This window comes from Macrotis lagotis, chromosome X (assembly GCF_037893015.1).
Source record: "Macrotis lagotis isolate mMagLag1 chromosome X, bilby.v1.9.chrom.fasta, whole genome shotgun sequence".
NCBI classification, from domain to species: Eukaryota; Metazoa; Chordata; class Mammalia; order Peramelemorphia; family Peramelidae; genus Macrotis; species Macrotis lagotis.
In genome coordinates this window covers 548,021,147-548,036,183 of record NC_133666.1, presented here as the reverse complement: position 1 = coordinate 548,036,183, position 15,037 = coordinate 548,021,147, and the positions used below count along the sequence as shown (strand labels likewise).

Below are 15,037 nucleotides of genomic sequence, written 5' to 3'. Positions count from 1 at the left end.
CACAATGAAGATAATATTAGCATCTTAACTCAGAGGATTCTTGTGAGAATCAAATGAAATCTTTACAAATACTATTACTAATACCATGTTTCATTTATAAATATTTAATTTATTTTTAATCTAATTTAGTGATTATACTGTTTCTTTCCTCAACCTCTTTTTCTCTCTCCAAGTTATATCCTAAATCATCCACAAATAGCCAAAAAAGAACCAAAAAGAGTCAAACAAGAGAGGGCTCTTTCTAAAGGAGATCACTTCTAGTCACAGGTTCAGCAACAAGGAGCCATTCCCTGCAGAGCTAACCTTGAGAGTGACCACAGACAATATGCTTTTGTGAGCTCTGTGTCCTGGCCCGACAAGGAGCTCTTTGTTCCTGCTTCTTAGTTCTACTTTCTTCTGTGCCTTACCTGGGATAGTATGCTGTGTAGTTCATGAAAAGTTGTGTACCAGCTGGATAGTAGGCTGTGGAGGGTTGCAGGGTCCGTGGACTCAAAAGGACCGAAGGCTGATAAAGGGCAGCTTCCGTGGGGATCACTGCAGCAGGGGCTGGAAACGTGTAGGAAGGAGGAGACAAACCTGAATAGAAAGAAGGGGAGTTACAGCAAACATACAGTTTCCTTACAAGCGCAAAGTTCAGAGTTATCATTTTTGGATGATGTAATTGGGAATCATCCCAGCTAGGTCTTTCCAGCCTTCCCATCATTGTCTTTTTAGTTCCAAGGAATCATTACCATTAATGTAGTAAATATATACAACCCAATGACCTGGAAATTATAGCTTCTATGAAATCTGAGAAATGTTATGCTTTGGTACCAGTCTAAAGTCTGTCTTCTCTAACAGCATGATGTGAAATATTTTCTCAGTAATTTGATAATCTCAACTATGCATAAACTCTAGGACAGAGGTCTCACATAACTGCACAAATACTGAATGGGCACAGCACAACAAAACTCCTAGTTCAAAGGGCCAGTTATCTTGTTTGAGGACAATCCAAGACTCCCGATTCTCTTTTTCTTTGACACTCTCACAGCTATTCTTCTCCCTGCTAGTTACACCAAGAAATCACGCAGAAATATTCCATCCCCCAGGAAATATAGATCAGAACATGTTGGAGAGTAAAGAGAGACCTACATGGATCCAATCTACCTCAGATCAATGCCCACTCTAGGAAGACTATCTCTAACAACCAGATTTTTCAAGTCAGACTGGAGATGTTTAATGCAGGACTAGAAGTAAACTGCCTCAGAAAGGTTCAGAATTTAATTCAAACAAGTCTGAAGCTGAGAGTATCTCTAGAATTGACACTATCCTAGGATCATAGGAACATAGATTTAGAGTTGAAGTCACCTCATTAAGTCATCCAAGCCAACCTCATTTTACAGATAAGAAAGCTTGAAGTCCAAAGACAATAAATGATTTCCTGAAGGTCATTCAAGTAGCACACACAGCAGAGCCAGTACTCAAACCCCCCAACTCCAGATTGCATGTTCTTTGTATTATACGATATCCTCCCTCTCCTTGGGGTTCTTTAGATGAGGACTCACCTAGCAAATGACTGGGGTATCTGCTTTTTGACCAAGAACAAGACTTCTTCCCCCCAAAAAAGGATTAATTCAAATCACTCAACTTAATTCCTGCTCAACAATTCTCATTAAGGAACCTAAATGAGATAGTGCATGATTGTAGAAGATAAATTTTAAATGATAACTACAGATCTCATTTGGGATTAGCCTGATTCTAAGACTATCTCCAATTTAATCAACAATTTGCCTTTAACCTTCTTTCTCTTACCTAATGGTGAGTATTGCAAATGACAGAAATAGGCCATTTCAATGCATGAGGCACATCAACACTTAGAATTTCGCAAGGTTATAATTTCTCCTTTGTATCAGCACCCTACAATTCACAATTTTTATAGGCCTCTATTTTTGTAGTCTCAAGTGAAACCAGATGCCCTTGAAAGGAATCTAACTTTATACTCAGATTAATAGACAAGAAAACTGAGGTACCAACAAAGGCTGACCAATCCAAAATCACAAAGTGAAAGCCAGATCTAAGATTTGCCTTTCCTATTTGTTATTCCACTCCTGTTTGTTACAGTGCATTTGCCTCACAGAGTTAAGATGGAAAATTGAAGTAACTGAATATGTCCACTATGTATTCAAACACGGCAAGTCAAAAAATTTTGTGTTTACACAAATTTTTGATAAGTACAAGTTACCTCTGAGATTTGAAAAATTTGCCTAAAAAATGTGGGGAAATATACTACTGTATTCCGAGAAAGTCTCTTGTACTTTTATGTATAATTATCATGTTAAGTAGGATATGTAATTGTGAATTTTCTTAGGAAAAATTAAGAGTTTGCATAACTATTCACTGATATATCGTCCCCTACAACAGGCTGTTAAGCAGCCAGTAAGAGACCTGAATGAATACATACTTCACATCTTCAACAATGAATTCCTGAATGACAGAAGTCATTTTACTAATTGCTTTTTAAACTAAAATTTTATACCAATACCATATTCTTTTTTGAAGCTTGGAAGCACTCTCCAAAAAGAACATATCAAATGTACCCCTAATTGTACAATTCTTTTAATCATATGGCATGAGGCCAAAATAATTTTACTAGAAAATATATTTTATTTTAGAAAAAGAAACAAACATAATACTAAGCTTCATTGGTGGCAATCCAGCATTATGTAAGTTAAATCTTCCATGTGTTATGTGTCTTCCATTAGACACATAACAGTCTTAATTAGACTATTTGGTTATGAAGTTCATTGTCATCCCTTTGCCAAAACAAAGATTGGAAATAAATAATACCAGCTAATATGTATACAGCATTTAATAAGTGTAAGGCACTGTATGCTTTGTTTGGAATTATGATCTCATTTGATCCTTACAACAACCCTGGGAAGATTGCAATTATACAAGTGAAGAAACTGAGGCAAACAAAGATTAAGCAATATGCCAAGGGTCAAACAGTTAGGGAAGAGTTCATATTTGGGCTCAAATCTTAACATCAGGGACTATGGTTCTGGCCACTTTGCAACCTAACTGCCTCACAAAATACCTGCTCGGAAAGATAAAATGGATTTCGACTTATCTAACCATGGAAGGGATGACTGTTTTATGTCTCTGGAAGATGACTAGCTATTTTCTAAAAAGGGCAGGAAGAAGGGAATTAATATATTTTAAAAGAATTAATTTAGATTCTATGGTAAATTGTTACCGACTGCCTCTAAAAGTCAATAAAATGCATTAGAGAGTGAGACTATTCATAGACATTCATAGAAAGCTTCCAGATTATACCATTATAATATATATATATATATATATATAATTTGATTTCCTTTAATCACCTTGATTCCTTTGAAATTTTAACTTGCTCCTGAGTGATCTCCCATTCCCATCTTATGACCTGTTTGGGTTTCAGTTTGCTAATCTGTAATCTTAAAAATTTTACAACTAATATTCAGTTAACAAGGCATCTCACTAAATGAAACAGTAGTAGGGAAGTTTTTTTTTAAAAAAAACTTTTTTCTAAGTCCTCTAGTTGTTCCAAATTGAAAACAAAATTTTTAAATCAAAACACCTTTTTTCTTGTAATCTCTGAAATCCTGTACTAGGTGACCCCTTTATATAACTGTAACAAATATTTTTCTAAATAAACATGATTTCAGGTACAGTGAAAAGTTTTTACCTGCAATACCCCACCCTCCCCAAAAAGCATTAAACTTAGACCTTTAAAGTATGTTCCCTAATCACTACCCAGAATTATATGGACAAAAAGCATATTTGTATAACAGATAGGACACCAGCTGACTGCTACCCAGGTTCCAATGAGCAAGAACATGGCCTGAAATTAAGCACTGATCCTGTGATCCAATGAAAACTGTGGCTTATTAAATTATGCATTTTGCATTTGTGTAAACTTGTTACTCTAGACACTCTGTAAAGTAACAGAGTAAATATGTTTCAACAAGTCAATATTTGAGTTTTATCTTTCCTCATCCAGTAAGTAGGGGAGAAAAAGAACTATTATCACTCACCCAATGAAGGTTTACATGTAAAAACTTGAATTCCAATTTTAAATTATTTTACATATATATTAAAATATCTCTCTAGCCATGTTGCTTCCCAGAGTCAGTGCTTACTTACTTGGGCATGTTAAGCTTTAGAAATCAAGTTGCTTATCACTGGAAAGGCAAGAGGATGATCTAAAAGAAGGTTGGTTTTCTTTGTATTTTTAACATTTATTTTAATTATGGGCATCCACAATCAAGGTCTTATATTAAATCATCAGATACTATTGATTTCAGATGGGAAAGCTTCATATGACCACTGTATCTGCCTCAGAAAGAGCCAGGAACATAGTTATGAAAGCAGCTGAAGCACCTACCAGCACATAGCGGAGGACAGCGCCAAGACCCAAGAAAAACTTACATGGTAACTTACATGGCGGTGGGGATAAGCCATTTCGATTTAAAGTGCCCCCCATTAACACAAAGTTCATCTCCTCAGCTGAACACTGAAAGACTTCAACATATCTGTCCTTCATAGTCTTTTTGTGACACTTTTGCGCAGCCATAAATGCTCTGTCTGCAGATTTCATCTGGATAAAGGCATCTCCTGATGGGCGACCCTGATGGAAGCAGAGGAAAGGAAAAAAAGATTATCTTGGACGACAAGGAAAAAAATAGATTTAACTTCTATTTCTAGGAAACAATTGTTAACATCTCACAAGAAAGTCATTTTTAGCCAAGATGGTGACAAGAAAGGATCCTGTCTTAGGCGCTCTCTAATAAAACTCATAAACTAAGGACTCTAACTAAACTTTCGAGAGACAGAACCCAAAGAGGGACCCAAAGAGGCAGTTCTCCTACTCAAGGTAACCTAGAAAAGAGCAGAAAGGCCCTGCTCCCGGGGTTGGAGGGGCGGCTGCCAAAGCCAAAGAACTTCAGCCTCCCGGAGGCAGCCCCAGGGCGCTGGGAGCCAGGGCTCACAGCAGCGGGGGAGTCTCCTGAGCTATGCCCCGGGGAGCACCAGGCATAAAGTGGGGAAACAGCAGGGGACCTCTGCCAGAGTGAGCACGTGAAGCCAAGCCCTCAGGGCACACAGCAAGCCCATTGAACCTAGGGAGGGGAGTGAAGAGAGAGACTGCTGAGTTCTGTCCTCTGCCCCTGGAACAGAATGCTGGGGTTCTGACCACATTCAGATCCTGATCGCAGTCTAGGCCCCCCCCCCATAGAACAGCAGGGGCCCCCTCCGCCTCAACCCTGTGGCAGAGAGGGGTGATTATGGTCATTCACAGACCAGGAGGGAGGACAGAGCCTCACACACTGAGACCCTTGTGGGAGTGTCCCAAAAGCTCAGGAAGCACCCCAAAACCAGGCTCAGGCTGGGAAAATGAGCAAGCAGAGAAAAAAAAGAGGAAAGTCATTTTTACATCATGGAGATTTTAATTATGAAATGTAGGTGTTAGCTAATCTACAAACACAGATCTGTATTCAATCATCTAACCAATGAGAACAAAATCTTTTTCACTAGGCTATAAAGGGAGAAGCAAAGAGTTTTGAAGCTCAAAGCTAAAAGTAATTTCTCTTAATTTGACACAAATACAGGGTCAGAGAATCTAGGGTTTCAAAGTACAGTTTAGAATTTTAGGGTTTTTTTTCTTTCTGAAAAGCAGAAAAGGATGTGACCTCATGATTAATCTTAATGCTGGAATTTCAAATATCTTACTCCATATAGTGTGGTTAACTCCATAATAATCTCCTGATGTCTAATTCTGTTCTTCTTGATTTCACGTTTCCTTTGCATTCCCCCTTCCCCTTCATCTTTTTGCATCCCCCCCCTTTTTTTAATTCTTCTTTTCCTTCAGGCCTAAGGTAGCAGAAGGCTTGGGGAGCGATTTGGTTAAAGTTTCTGAGGAACTACTCTACTCCCCCCCCCTTCCCCCATCTCAAGTCCTGGGTCCAGTTATTTGTTTATACCACTCCCCCAAGCAGCAATACCTCTCTTTGAGTCTTAAATTTAAAGGCAAATTTATAGCTAATCCTCAAAGAATAAATGGGCAAGGGGATATAAACAATTCTTCATAAAGAAATACAAATTGATAAACCTTTTAAAAGCTTAAAAAGAACAAATGATCAGAAGAATTAAAATTAAAATAATTTTGAGTTGCTAACTGTATCATCCACTTTGCAGTAATGGTTAAAAATGGATAAAGAATCATTGATAGTAGGGATATTGATCAATCTTATACTACTGTAGTCTTAAATTTGTTAATGTCTGATGAACTACAAAACCAATCATACACCAATGCAGTCATCCCACTACTTTAATATTCTTTATAAATGGCTCATCATGGCATGGATTCTTAAAGGCTATGCCAACAGATTATAAACTTTGATAAGTTTTTAACCATGCTAAATTGAATTCAATATGGTCGGTGACAAATCAAGGTTACTGCATAAGATACAACCCATTCAAGTATGGGGAGGCTTAGTACCAGTAGACTGGCCACTAATGAATCTGTAGTAACCTAAGAAGAAGAAGTCATTAAAGGGGGAAAAGAATGATCCACCACCAAAAAAAACACACACAATGACTTTATTATAATTAAGGATCAGAAACAGCAAGCACATCCAATGTTTAAATAAACTGTAGTATTTTCAATAAAATGGAAAAAAATTGCAAAAACCCCCCCAAAAAACAAAAAAGAAATTTATAAAGTATTGGAAAGTGCTCCAGAAAAAAAGCAAGCAGCATCAGAACCCTAAACTATATTTTTTAAACTGTAACAAAATCTAGCAAATACAGACAGGGAAAAAAAAACCTGTAGAAGGGAACAGAGAAGAAATTAGCTTTATCAATATGTACATATATATAATTTGGACAAAAACTAAATAGTTTGGAGTTTCTGGTTTTATATTGTTTGGTTTAATTATTTTGTTGAGAGTATTATGTTTAGCAATGATTTTTTTTAATAGAAAAAAGAATGTAGGTTTTTCTAAGAATTTTTTTTCAAAACCAGATAGATTATCATTTTTTCCATTTTAAATCAAGTGAAGGGGGGAGGGTCTCTGCAGATTCTCTCTTAATCTAACAGTTAAAATTATAATATGAGAGAGAGAGAGAGAGAGAGAGAGAGAGGTGAGTGGGAAAAGAAAAAAATAGATAAAGGACTGCTTTCCTATTTTAATGATAGACTGAAAATCTCCTTGGGACCATTTAAATGTTGATGGCATTTTAACAGACATCTCAAGAAAAGTTTCTGCAATTAATTGGTTTATTGTAGGAGAGAGCACATCCATTTTCAACAATATTATCCTGCCTGTGCTCTGCCCCTCCCATACCCATTTACAACAATGTTATCCTGCTTCCACTCCTTCTCACCCTCATACCCCCAAATAAGGAATTTTCTTTCATACAAATAAATATCAAAATTTGTCCACTGAGATGAATCTCCCCAGGATCTCCATACAATTGGTAATTGTATTTGAAGGGGAATGAAAGGAAAACTAGGAGACATGCTGCAGTTCCATTTTGCTGATGTCCCAAAAAAACAGGGTTCTGAGCACATGTCCTAGCATCCAGAACTCATCTTTGATTTTAAGAAGTCTCCAATTAACCCCACTGCTTTGCAAAAACTAAAAAAAAAAAAAAACCAAAAAAGTCTCTGCAACAAAATCTAAGAGAGAAGCGAAGCCAAGATGGCGTCATGAAGGCAGCATTTACCAGGAACTCCTTTCCCCCAAAACTCCAAAATCCACGAAATTACAACTGTAGCCAAAATTTAGAGGGGCAGAACCACAGAAACTTGAGTGAAGGGCGGCTAGGTGGCGCAGTAGATAGAGCACCGGCCCTGGAGTCAGGAGTACCTGAGTTCAAATCCAGTCTCAGACACTTAATAATTACCTAGCTGGGTGGCCTTGGGCAAGCCACTTAACCCCATTGCCTTGCAAAAAAAAAAAAACAACTAAAAAAAAGACTAAGTGATGCATTTTCCCAGTCCAAGATAACTTAGAAGTTCTGCGGAAAAGGTATATTTCACCAGGACCCAAAGTTGGAAAAATCCCTGATCCCAGCACAGCCCGGGGGAACAGCTTGAAGGGGGCAGGGAGAGAATTCTGCTACACCAGAATGAGTGTGGAGTGAGGGAGCACCGGCCACAGAACCTGTAGCGAGAATCTGGAGAAAGCAGCCTGCACCCCCAGAGCACAGCCCACAGACAGTAAGGGGGTAAGGGAAGACTGCAGAAATTTCTCTGCTCACCCTCATGGTAGGACTGCTGTTTGCCTACACTCAGATCCAGGTTGCAGTTTGGGCTTCCATACTAAGTAGCCAAGCAAGACTCCTCCTAACAGCTCCAGGGCAGAGGGAAGTACGAGGTCATCTACATATCAAAGCACAGGCAAGAGAGCATAAGACCTTGGAGGAATAAAGATCCCAGTGGGGTGTCCCACCCCCCAAAAAATAACCCAACACCTTGGAGGTGCTATAAATTAGGCTTGGGATGAAGAAATGAGTAAACAACAGAAAAAGAAGAATCTGACCAGAGAATTACTTTAGTCCCATGGAAGATCAAAGCACATACTCAGGGGCGGCTAGGTGGTGCAGTGGATAAAGCACCGGCCCTGGAGTCAGGAGTACCTGGGTTCAAATCCAGTCTCAGACACTTAATAATTACCTAGCTGTGTGGCCTTGGGCAAGCCACCTAACCCCATTTGACTTGCAAAAAACCTAAAAAAAAAAAAAAATTGAAGCTTCCTTATCCGAAACCTCCAGGAAAAAAACAGAAAATGGGCTCAGGCTATGGATGAGCTCAAAAAAGACTTTGAAAAGCAATTAAGGTAGGTGGAAAAAAATTGAGAGGAGAAATGAGACTGATGCAGAAAAATCATGAAAAACCAAATCAACAGTTTGTGAAAGAAATACAAAAAAATACTGAAGAAAATAATATGTTAAAAACCAGTTTAAGCCTAATGGAAAAAGCAAAACAAAAGGCAAATGAGCTTAGAAGAATGCCTTAAAAAGCAGAACTGGCCAGCTGGAAAAGGAGATACAAAAGCTCTCTGAAGAAAATAACACCTTCAAATAAATGCAGCATGGAACTAAAGGAAGCTGATGATTTACAAGAAATCAGGAAGAAATATAACTCCTTTTAACCCCCCCCCAAAAAAGAGCAAAGAAATAAAACTCTTTTTAAAAAGCCAAAAATTAAAAGGAAATGTGAAATATCTCATTGGAAAATGAACCTACCTCAAAAACAAATCCAGAAGAAATAATTTAAAAATTATTGGGCTATCTGAAAGCCATGATCAGGAAAAAAGCCCAGACTAAATTTTTCAAGAAATTATACAGCACAATTGCCCTGAGATCCTAGAAGAAGAGGGTAAAATGGAAATTGAGGGAATTCATCGGTTACCCCCTGAAAGAGATCCCAAAAGAAAAACTTTCATGAATATCATAGCCAAATTCCAAAACCCTCAAATCAAAGAGAAAATTCTAAAAGCTGCCAGAAACAAACAATTCAACTGTCGAGGCTCTATAGTCAGGATTACACAGGATCTGGCAGCATCTACGTTAAATATGATATTCTGGAAGGCAAAATCAGATCTTGGTTTACAACCAAGAATCAACTACCCAGCAAAACTGAACATCCTCTTCCAGGGGAAAAGATGAACTTTCAATGAAACAGGGACCTTTCAAACTTTCCTATTGAAACAACCAAAGGGGCAGCTAGGTGGTACAGTGGATAGAGCACAAGCCCTAGAGTCAGGAGGACCTGAGTTCAAATCCAGTCTCAGACACATAAATATCTAGCTGTGTGACCTTGGGCAGGTCACTTAACCCTACTGCCTTTCTTAAAAAAAAAAGGAAAAGAATATTCTCCTATGTCTTGAAACAATCAGAGCTGAACAGAAAGTTTGATCTCCAAGTACAGGACTCTGGTGAACCATTGAGGGGGTGGAAAAGGACTAACTATTACGGAATTAATTATATTGAACTGTTTGTATTCCTGCATGGGAAGAAGATACTGATAATTCATATGAACTTCCTCATTTATAAGAGCTGTTAGAAGGAGCATATATAGACAGGACACAGGAAGGAGCAGAATATAATAGTATAATATAGTAAAAAGATGGAGTCAATGAGTGATAAAGGAAAGTACTGGGAGGAAGGGAAAAGAGATGAAGAAGCTAAGAAATTTCACGTAAGAGTCAAGAAAAAACTTTTTCAATGAAGTGGAAAGGGGGAAGGCAAGGGGGAATGAATAAGCCTTCATTCTTATTAGAAATGGCACAGAGAGTAAATAATATACACTTAATAGGGTGAGGAAATCTATCTTACCCTAGCAAAAATTGAGAAGAAGGGGATGGAATAAGGAGGAAAGGGGGAAGGGAAAGGAGGGAATAGGTGGTAGAAGAGAGGGAAGATTGAGGGAGAGGGTAACTCAGATACAACACTTTCGGACAGGGACAGGATGAAAGGAGGGAGAGAGAGAGAGAGAACAGAATAAATGAGAATGGGGAGGAATAGAGTGGAGGTACAGCTAGTAATAGCAACTGTGGTAAAAATATTGAAGCAACTTCTCTGGTGATGAAGAAAGCAACTCACCCCAGAGACAGAACCATTGAAATCTGAACACTGACTGAAGTATATTTCTCTCTCTCTCTCTCACTATTCTTGAGGTTTCTAATTTTGTTGGGGGGGAGGCCTATGTTTACTCTTATAACAAAATTATTGTAATAACAGTAATAAAATTAAAGTTCAATAGCAAAAAAAAAGAAGCCAGGAGGGATGGGAAGCCTGGAAGGATTTGCATGAACTGATGCAGGGCGAGATGAGAACCAGAAAAACATTGTACACCCTAACAGCAACATGGGGGTGATGAACAATCTTGATGGACTTGCTCATTCCATCAATGCAACAATTAGGGACAACTTTGGGGTATCTGTGATGGAGAATACCATCTGGATCCACAGAAAGAATTGTGGACTTTGAAGAACAAAGACTATTACCTTTAATGGGGGGGGGGGACCCATTATCTTACTATATAATTCTGCTATCTCTTATATTTTATTTTTCTTCCTTAAGAATGCGATTTCTCTCTCATCATATTCAACTTAGATCAGTGTATACCATGGAAACATTGTGAAGACTAACAAATTGCCTTCTATGGGGGCAGGGAAGAAGATTAGGGGAAAAATTGTAACTCAAAATAAATAAAGAAAAGAAAAAAATTCTAGATTTTCAATCTGACTTAAATGAGGAATTAAACTGAAACATGTTCAATGATGTACCTTCTGACTTGTGGAGCAAACCAAGAGGTTTTTTTTAGTGGTGGAGAATATATCAGAATTTTTTAGAAAATTAAATGTATTTTAAAGAAATAAAAGTAAAGTTGAGGGCAAAAGGTTGAAGGACAAAAGAAGCCTTTCTTCAGAGGAAAAGACTACCACATGTCATCATCACCATTCTTTAATCAAATAAACTAAAGTTGGATTTAAATGGAAATATTGGCAGAAGAAAAGACTTAAAAGGTCCTTCTTTTTTAGGGTGGTTTTTTTTTTTGGCAAGTCAAACGGGGTTAAGTGGCTTGCCCAAGGCCACACAGCTAGGTAATTATTAAGTGTCTGAGACCGGATTTGAAACCAGGTACTCCCGACTCCAGAGCTGGTGCTTTATCCACTACGTGATCCTAGCTGCCCTAAGGTCCTTCTTGCACAGGGCTGGATGCATGGCGGGTAGTTAACAAATGATTGGTTAATTTTGGGATCTCTGCCTCCATACCAAGTCCACTTTCCAAGCTGTGTGTTGCTTCCCCTGTTCCTCCAGGTTGTTATATGATTATCTAATCCCTCCCTAAATGACTACACAATAGCAGTGATCCAGTTTTTTGATGTCTAGGCCTTTCTCCAGTTGAGGGGATGTGAATATGGGTGGGAATAGACCTGAGAGAAATTCTACCAGGCCATGCATGATACCTTCTACTTACTCTTCATCCTCCACACAATAAAATTGTGAAGTAAATGTGAGAGAAGTTATGACAACAGACAGAAGCATTGGCAAAGTCTTGGCTTTTTCCAAAGATGCCCTTCATGGGGCACTAGAGTCTTATGAAAAGGAGAGTAGGTGTTGTGAGGTGGTGCTTGTGGTGATTAAAAAGGGAGGAAGGTAAGACAGCTACTATGTTCTAAAGTAGTTAAGAAAGGAATTAGGTATCTTGTATTTTGCATTTAGTTAATGCCTACCAGTTATGGGAGGGTAGTTAAGGTATAAATCCCTCTTTTTAAAAAATAATGATATTGGCAATATATAATAAATAATATAAATATTAATTTCAGAAAAATTGCTGAAGTTTTATCAAGTAAAAAAGTCTTGCTCACTTATATTTTCAATAAATGTGCTTTATATTTTTTAAAGGGTGGGGTGAGGACAAAGGTGAAACATAAAGGAATTCTTCCTTTTATTTAATAATAACATCTATAAAAGCTACCTTTAGAAATTTCTTGTCTCGTGTCAGTACAGCTAGGTAGCATAAGTGAGTAGATAGAGTGCTGGCCCTGGATTCAGGAAGACCTGAGTTCGAATGGAGCTTCATACATTTATTATCTGTATGAATGTAGGAAGGCTGACTCCATAACTTCTTCTGTAAAATGGGGAAAATAGCAACTCCTGCTTCCCTTGCTTATGATGAGAATATCGTGTGTGTGTGTGTGTATGTGTGTGTGTGTGTACACATGTACTGTAAAGTCCTCTGCAAAGCCCTAAATTGCTAAGTAAATACTAACTGTTGTTAGCAGGAATAGTAGTTAAGTAGCAGTATTTGCTGTTCACATTTATGCTGACCCAAGAAGATGGGTAAAAATCCATGGAGAAAAACAAACATATCATCCAGCTACTTTCACATATCAGAATGCTTGGAAACTGATTTCAAGAGGACAGATTTTACATCTTTTCAAGGTTAAGGTTAATATCCTGAAAATAAAATATATGCAGATAAAGAGAAAATGGAACAGTTAAAGTTATAGGAAAAAAAGAGACCACAGTAAGTTGTACTATGCAAGATATGATGAAAAATGTTAGAAAACAGTATGGGCTATTGAAGAATAAAGTTCAGAAGGAATGATTTCTATAACAACAAAGTTTAGTGAAGTAACTTTGAAAGACATAAAAACTGAAGCTGATTTCAGGGGACTGATGATGAATTATGCTACCCACCCCCAGACAGAGAGGTGATGGATTCAAGATGCAGGATGAGGCACAATACTTGTGGCCATGGTCTATGAGTGATTTGTTTTGCTTGACTATGACTTTTTGTGACAAAGTTGTTTTTCTTTTTAAATTGGAGGAAAGAGAAAAATAAAATGCTTATTAACTGAAAAATAAAATAAACTAGAACACAACCCAAAACCCAAAAGATATTAAGAAAATCACAAGACTGAACTGACAGGTTTCTTTGACACCAAAAACAACTTCTTCACTTCAGATAGACAGTCATGCTGTCATGATAAGTGGCTGAGACCAATGTCTAATCCAAGCTCTCCCAGTACTATATCTGGTATGTTTCACTACCAAAATGTAGACACTCCCTAGTTTTACCAATGGACAAATCATGACTCAGATCATTCTAATATACTAGATATATCGTAAGGCCTTGTCAATTTGTATTTCTAGGAAGTCAGGAGCAGATGGGTCTAGATATGGCAGTTTGTATAGAGAAAACATCAGAATCTCTTTATATTCACAATTAAGTCTCATATTCCAACCCAAAACTGCATAAAAGTCATATAGTATCACTCTGGTAAATTTTAGTGTTGCCTTAACTCTAACCATATATAGAGAAAAGTGTAGCTTAATGAGCAGAATGCTAAGCATAGAAGAACTGAGTTCCCATCTAGTCTCTTGACACTTACTAGTTGTGTAATGCTGGCTTTGCAACCCAAGCAAATACTCGCAAGTATTTATTTCCTCCTTTGATGGAAGAGATTTTCCATCCTGGAAATTCCTCATGCTGTTCAAATCAAAGATCCTTCATGTATTCTTTTGATAGCAGTTATAGAGTATTAAAGATAACATGCTTCATTACAAAGTATACTCATTCTTTAAACAATTATCTGGTCTCATAGCTCCTCCTTGAACAAGATACCAACTCTAAAATCCAGATAGTTCCTCTGGTTGTCCTCCAGGTCCGAAATGTTCTTCCTCCTCATATCTGCCTCCTGGATAGCCCAACTTCTTTCAAATCCCATCTAATATCCTATCTTCTCTAGGAAACCTTTCCAAGACTCTTAATTTTGCATTTTTTTCCTCTGTTGATTATTTCCAATTTGTCTTAAATATAAATGTGCACAGTTATTTTTATTTGTGTCCTCTATCATGTTGTGAGGTCTAGAGAAGAAAGTGACTTATCTTTCTTTGTATGCTCTCAGCATTTAGCAAAGTGCCCAACATATAAAAGGAAATAAAGGAAGAGATGTGTAAATCTAAGGGATTTTATGAGTTTTTTTGGTGGGGGAATCAGTCTTCAATCAATATCTACTATTATCTACAAATTAAAACAACTCTGATGTACTTCACACCCATCAGACTGGCCAATAAGGCAAAAAAGGAAAATGATCAATGGAAGGGATTGTGGGAAAACTGGGACTACTAATGTAGTATTGGAAGAGTAGTGAAATAATTTAACCTTTCTGGAGAGCAATAAAAGAGCATAAAACTATGCATAACCTTTGATCCAACAATACCACTACTAGGTCTGTATCTCAAAGAGATCATAATTATAAAAACACCACATGTACAAAAATATTTAGTTTTTTTTATAGTGGCAAAAAAATTGGAAATTGAGGGGATGCCCATCAATTGGAGAATGCCTGAACAAAGAAATCATAGTATATGAATGGGATGAGGTACTATAATTTTGTAAGAAATCATGAGCAGGCAGATTTCAGAAAAGTGGAAAGATTTGCATGAACTGATGCTTAGTGAAGTAAGCAGAACTAGAAGAGCATTAATGGCACAC

At 37.5% G+C, this 15,037-nt stretch overlaps 1 protein-coding gene across 7 annotated transcripts in view; it reads right to left on the bottom strand.

Moving 5' to 3' along the window:
* ESRP1 (epithelial splicing regulatory protein 1) overlaps positions 1–15,037 on the bottom strand; it is a 96,480-nt gene that overhangs the window by 33,669 nt on the left and 47,774 nt on the right. For 6 of the 7 annotated variants that reach the window (XM_074200256.1, XM_074200259.1, XM_074200257.1 and 3 more), the window contains exons 12-13: positions 4,450–4,648; positions 408–576 (exon numbers count right to left, since the gene is read on the bottom strand). In XM_074200256.1, the coding sequence (XP_074056357.1) occupies positions 408–576; positions 4,450–4,648 (368 nt within the window). The remainder of the gene's footprint in view (positions 1–407; positions 577–4,449; positions 4,649–15,037) is intronic. The other variant, XM_074200258.1, reaches the window with a different exon arrangement.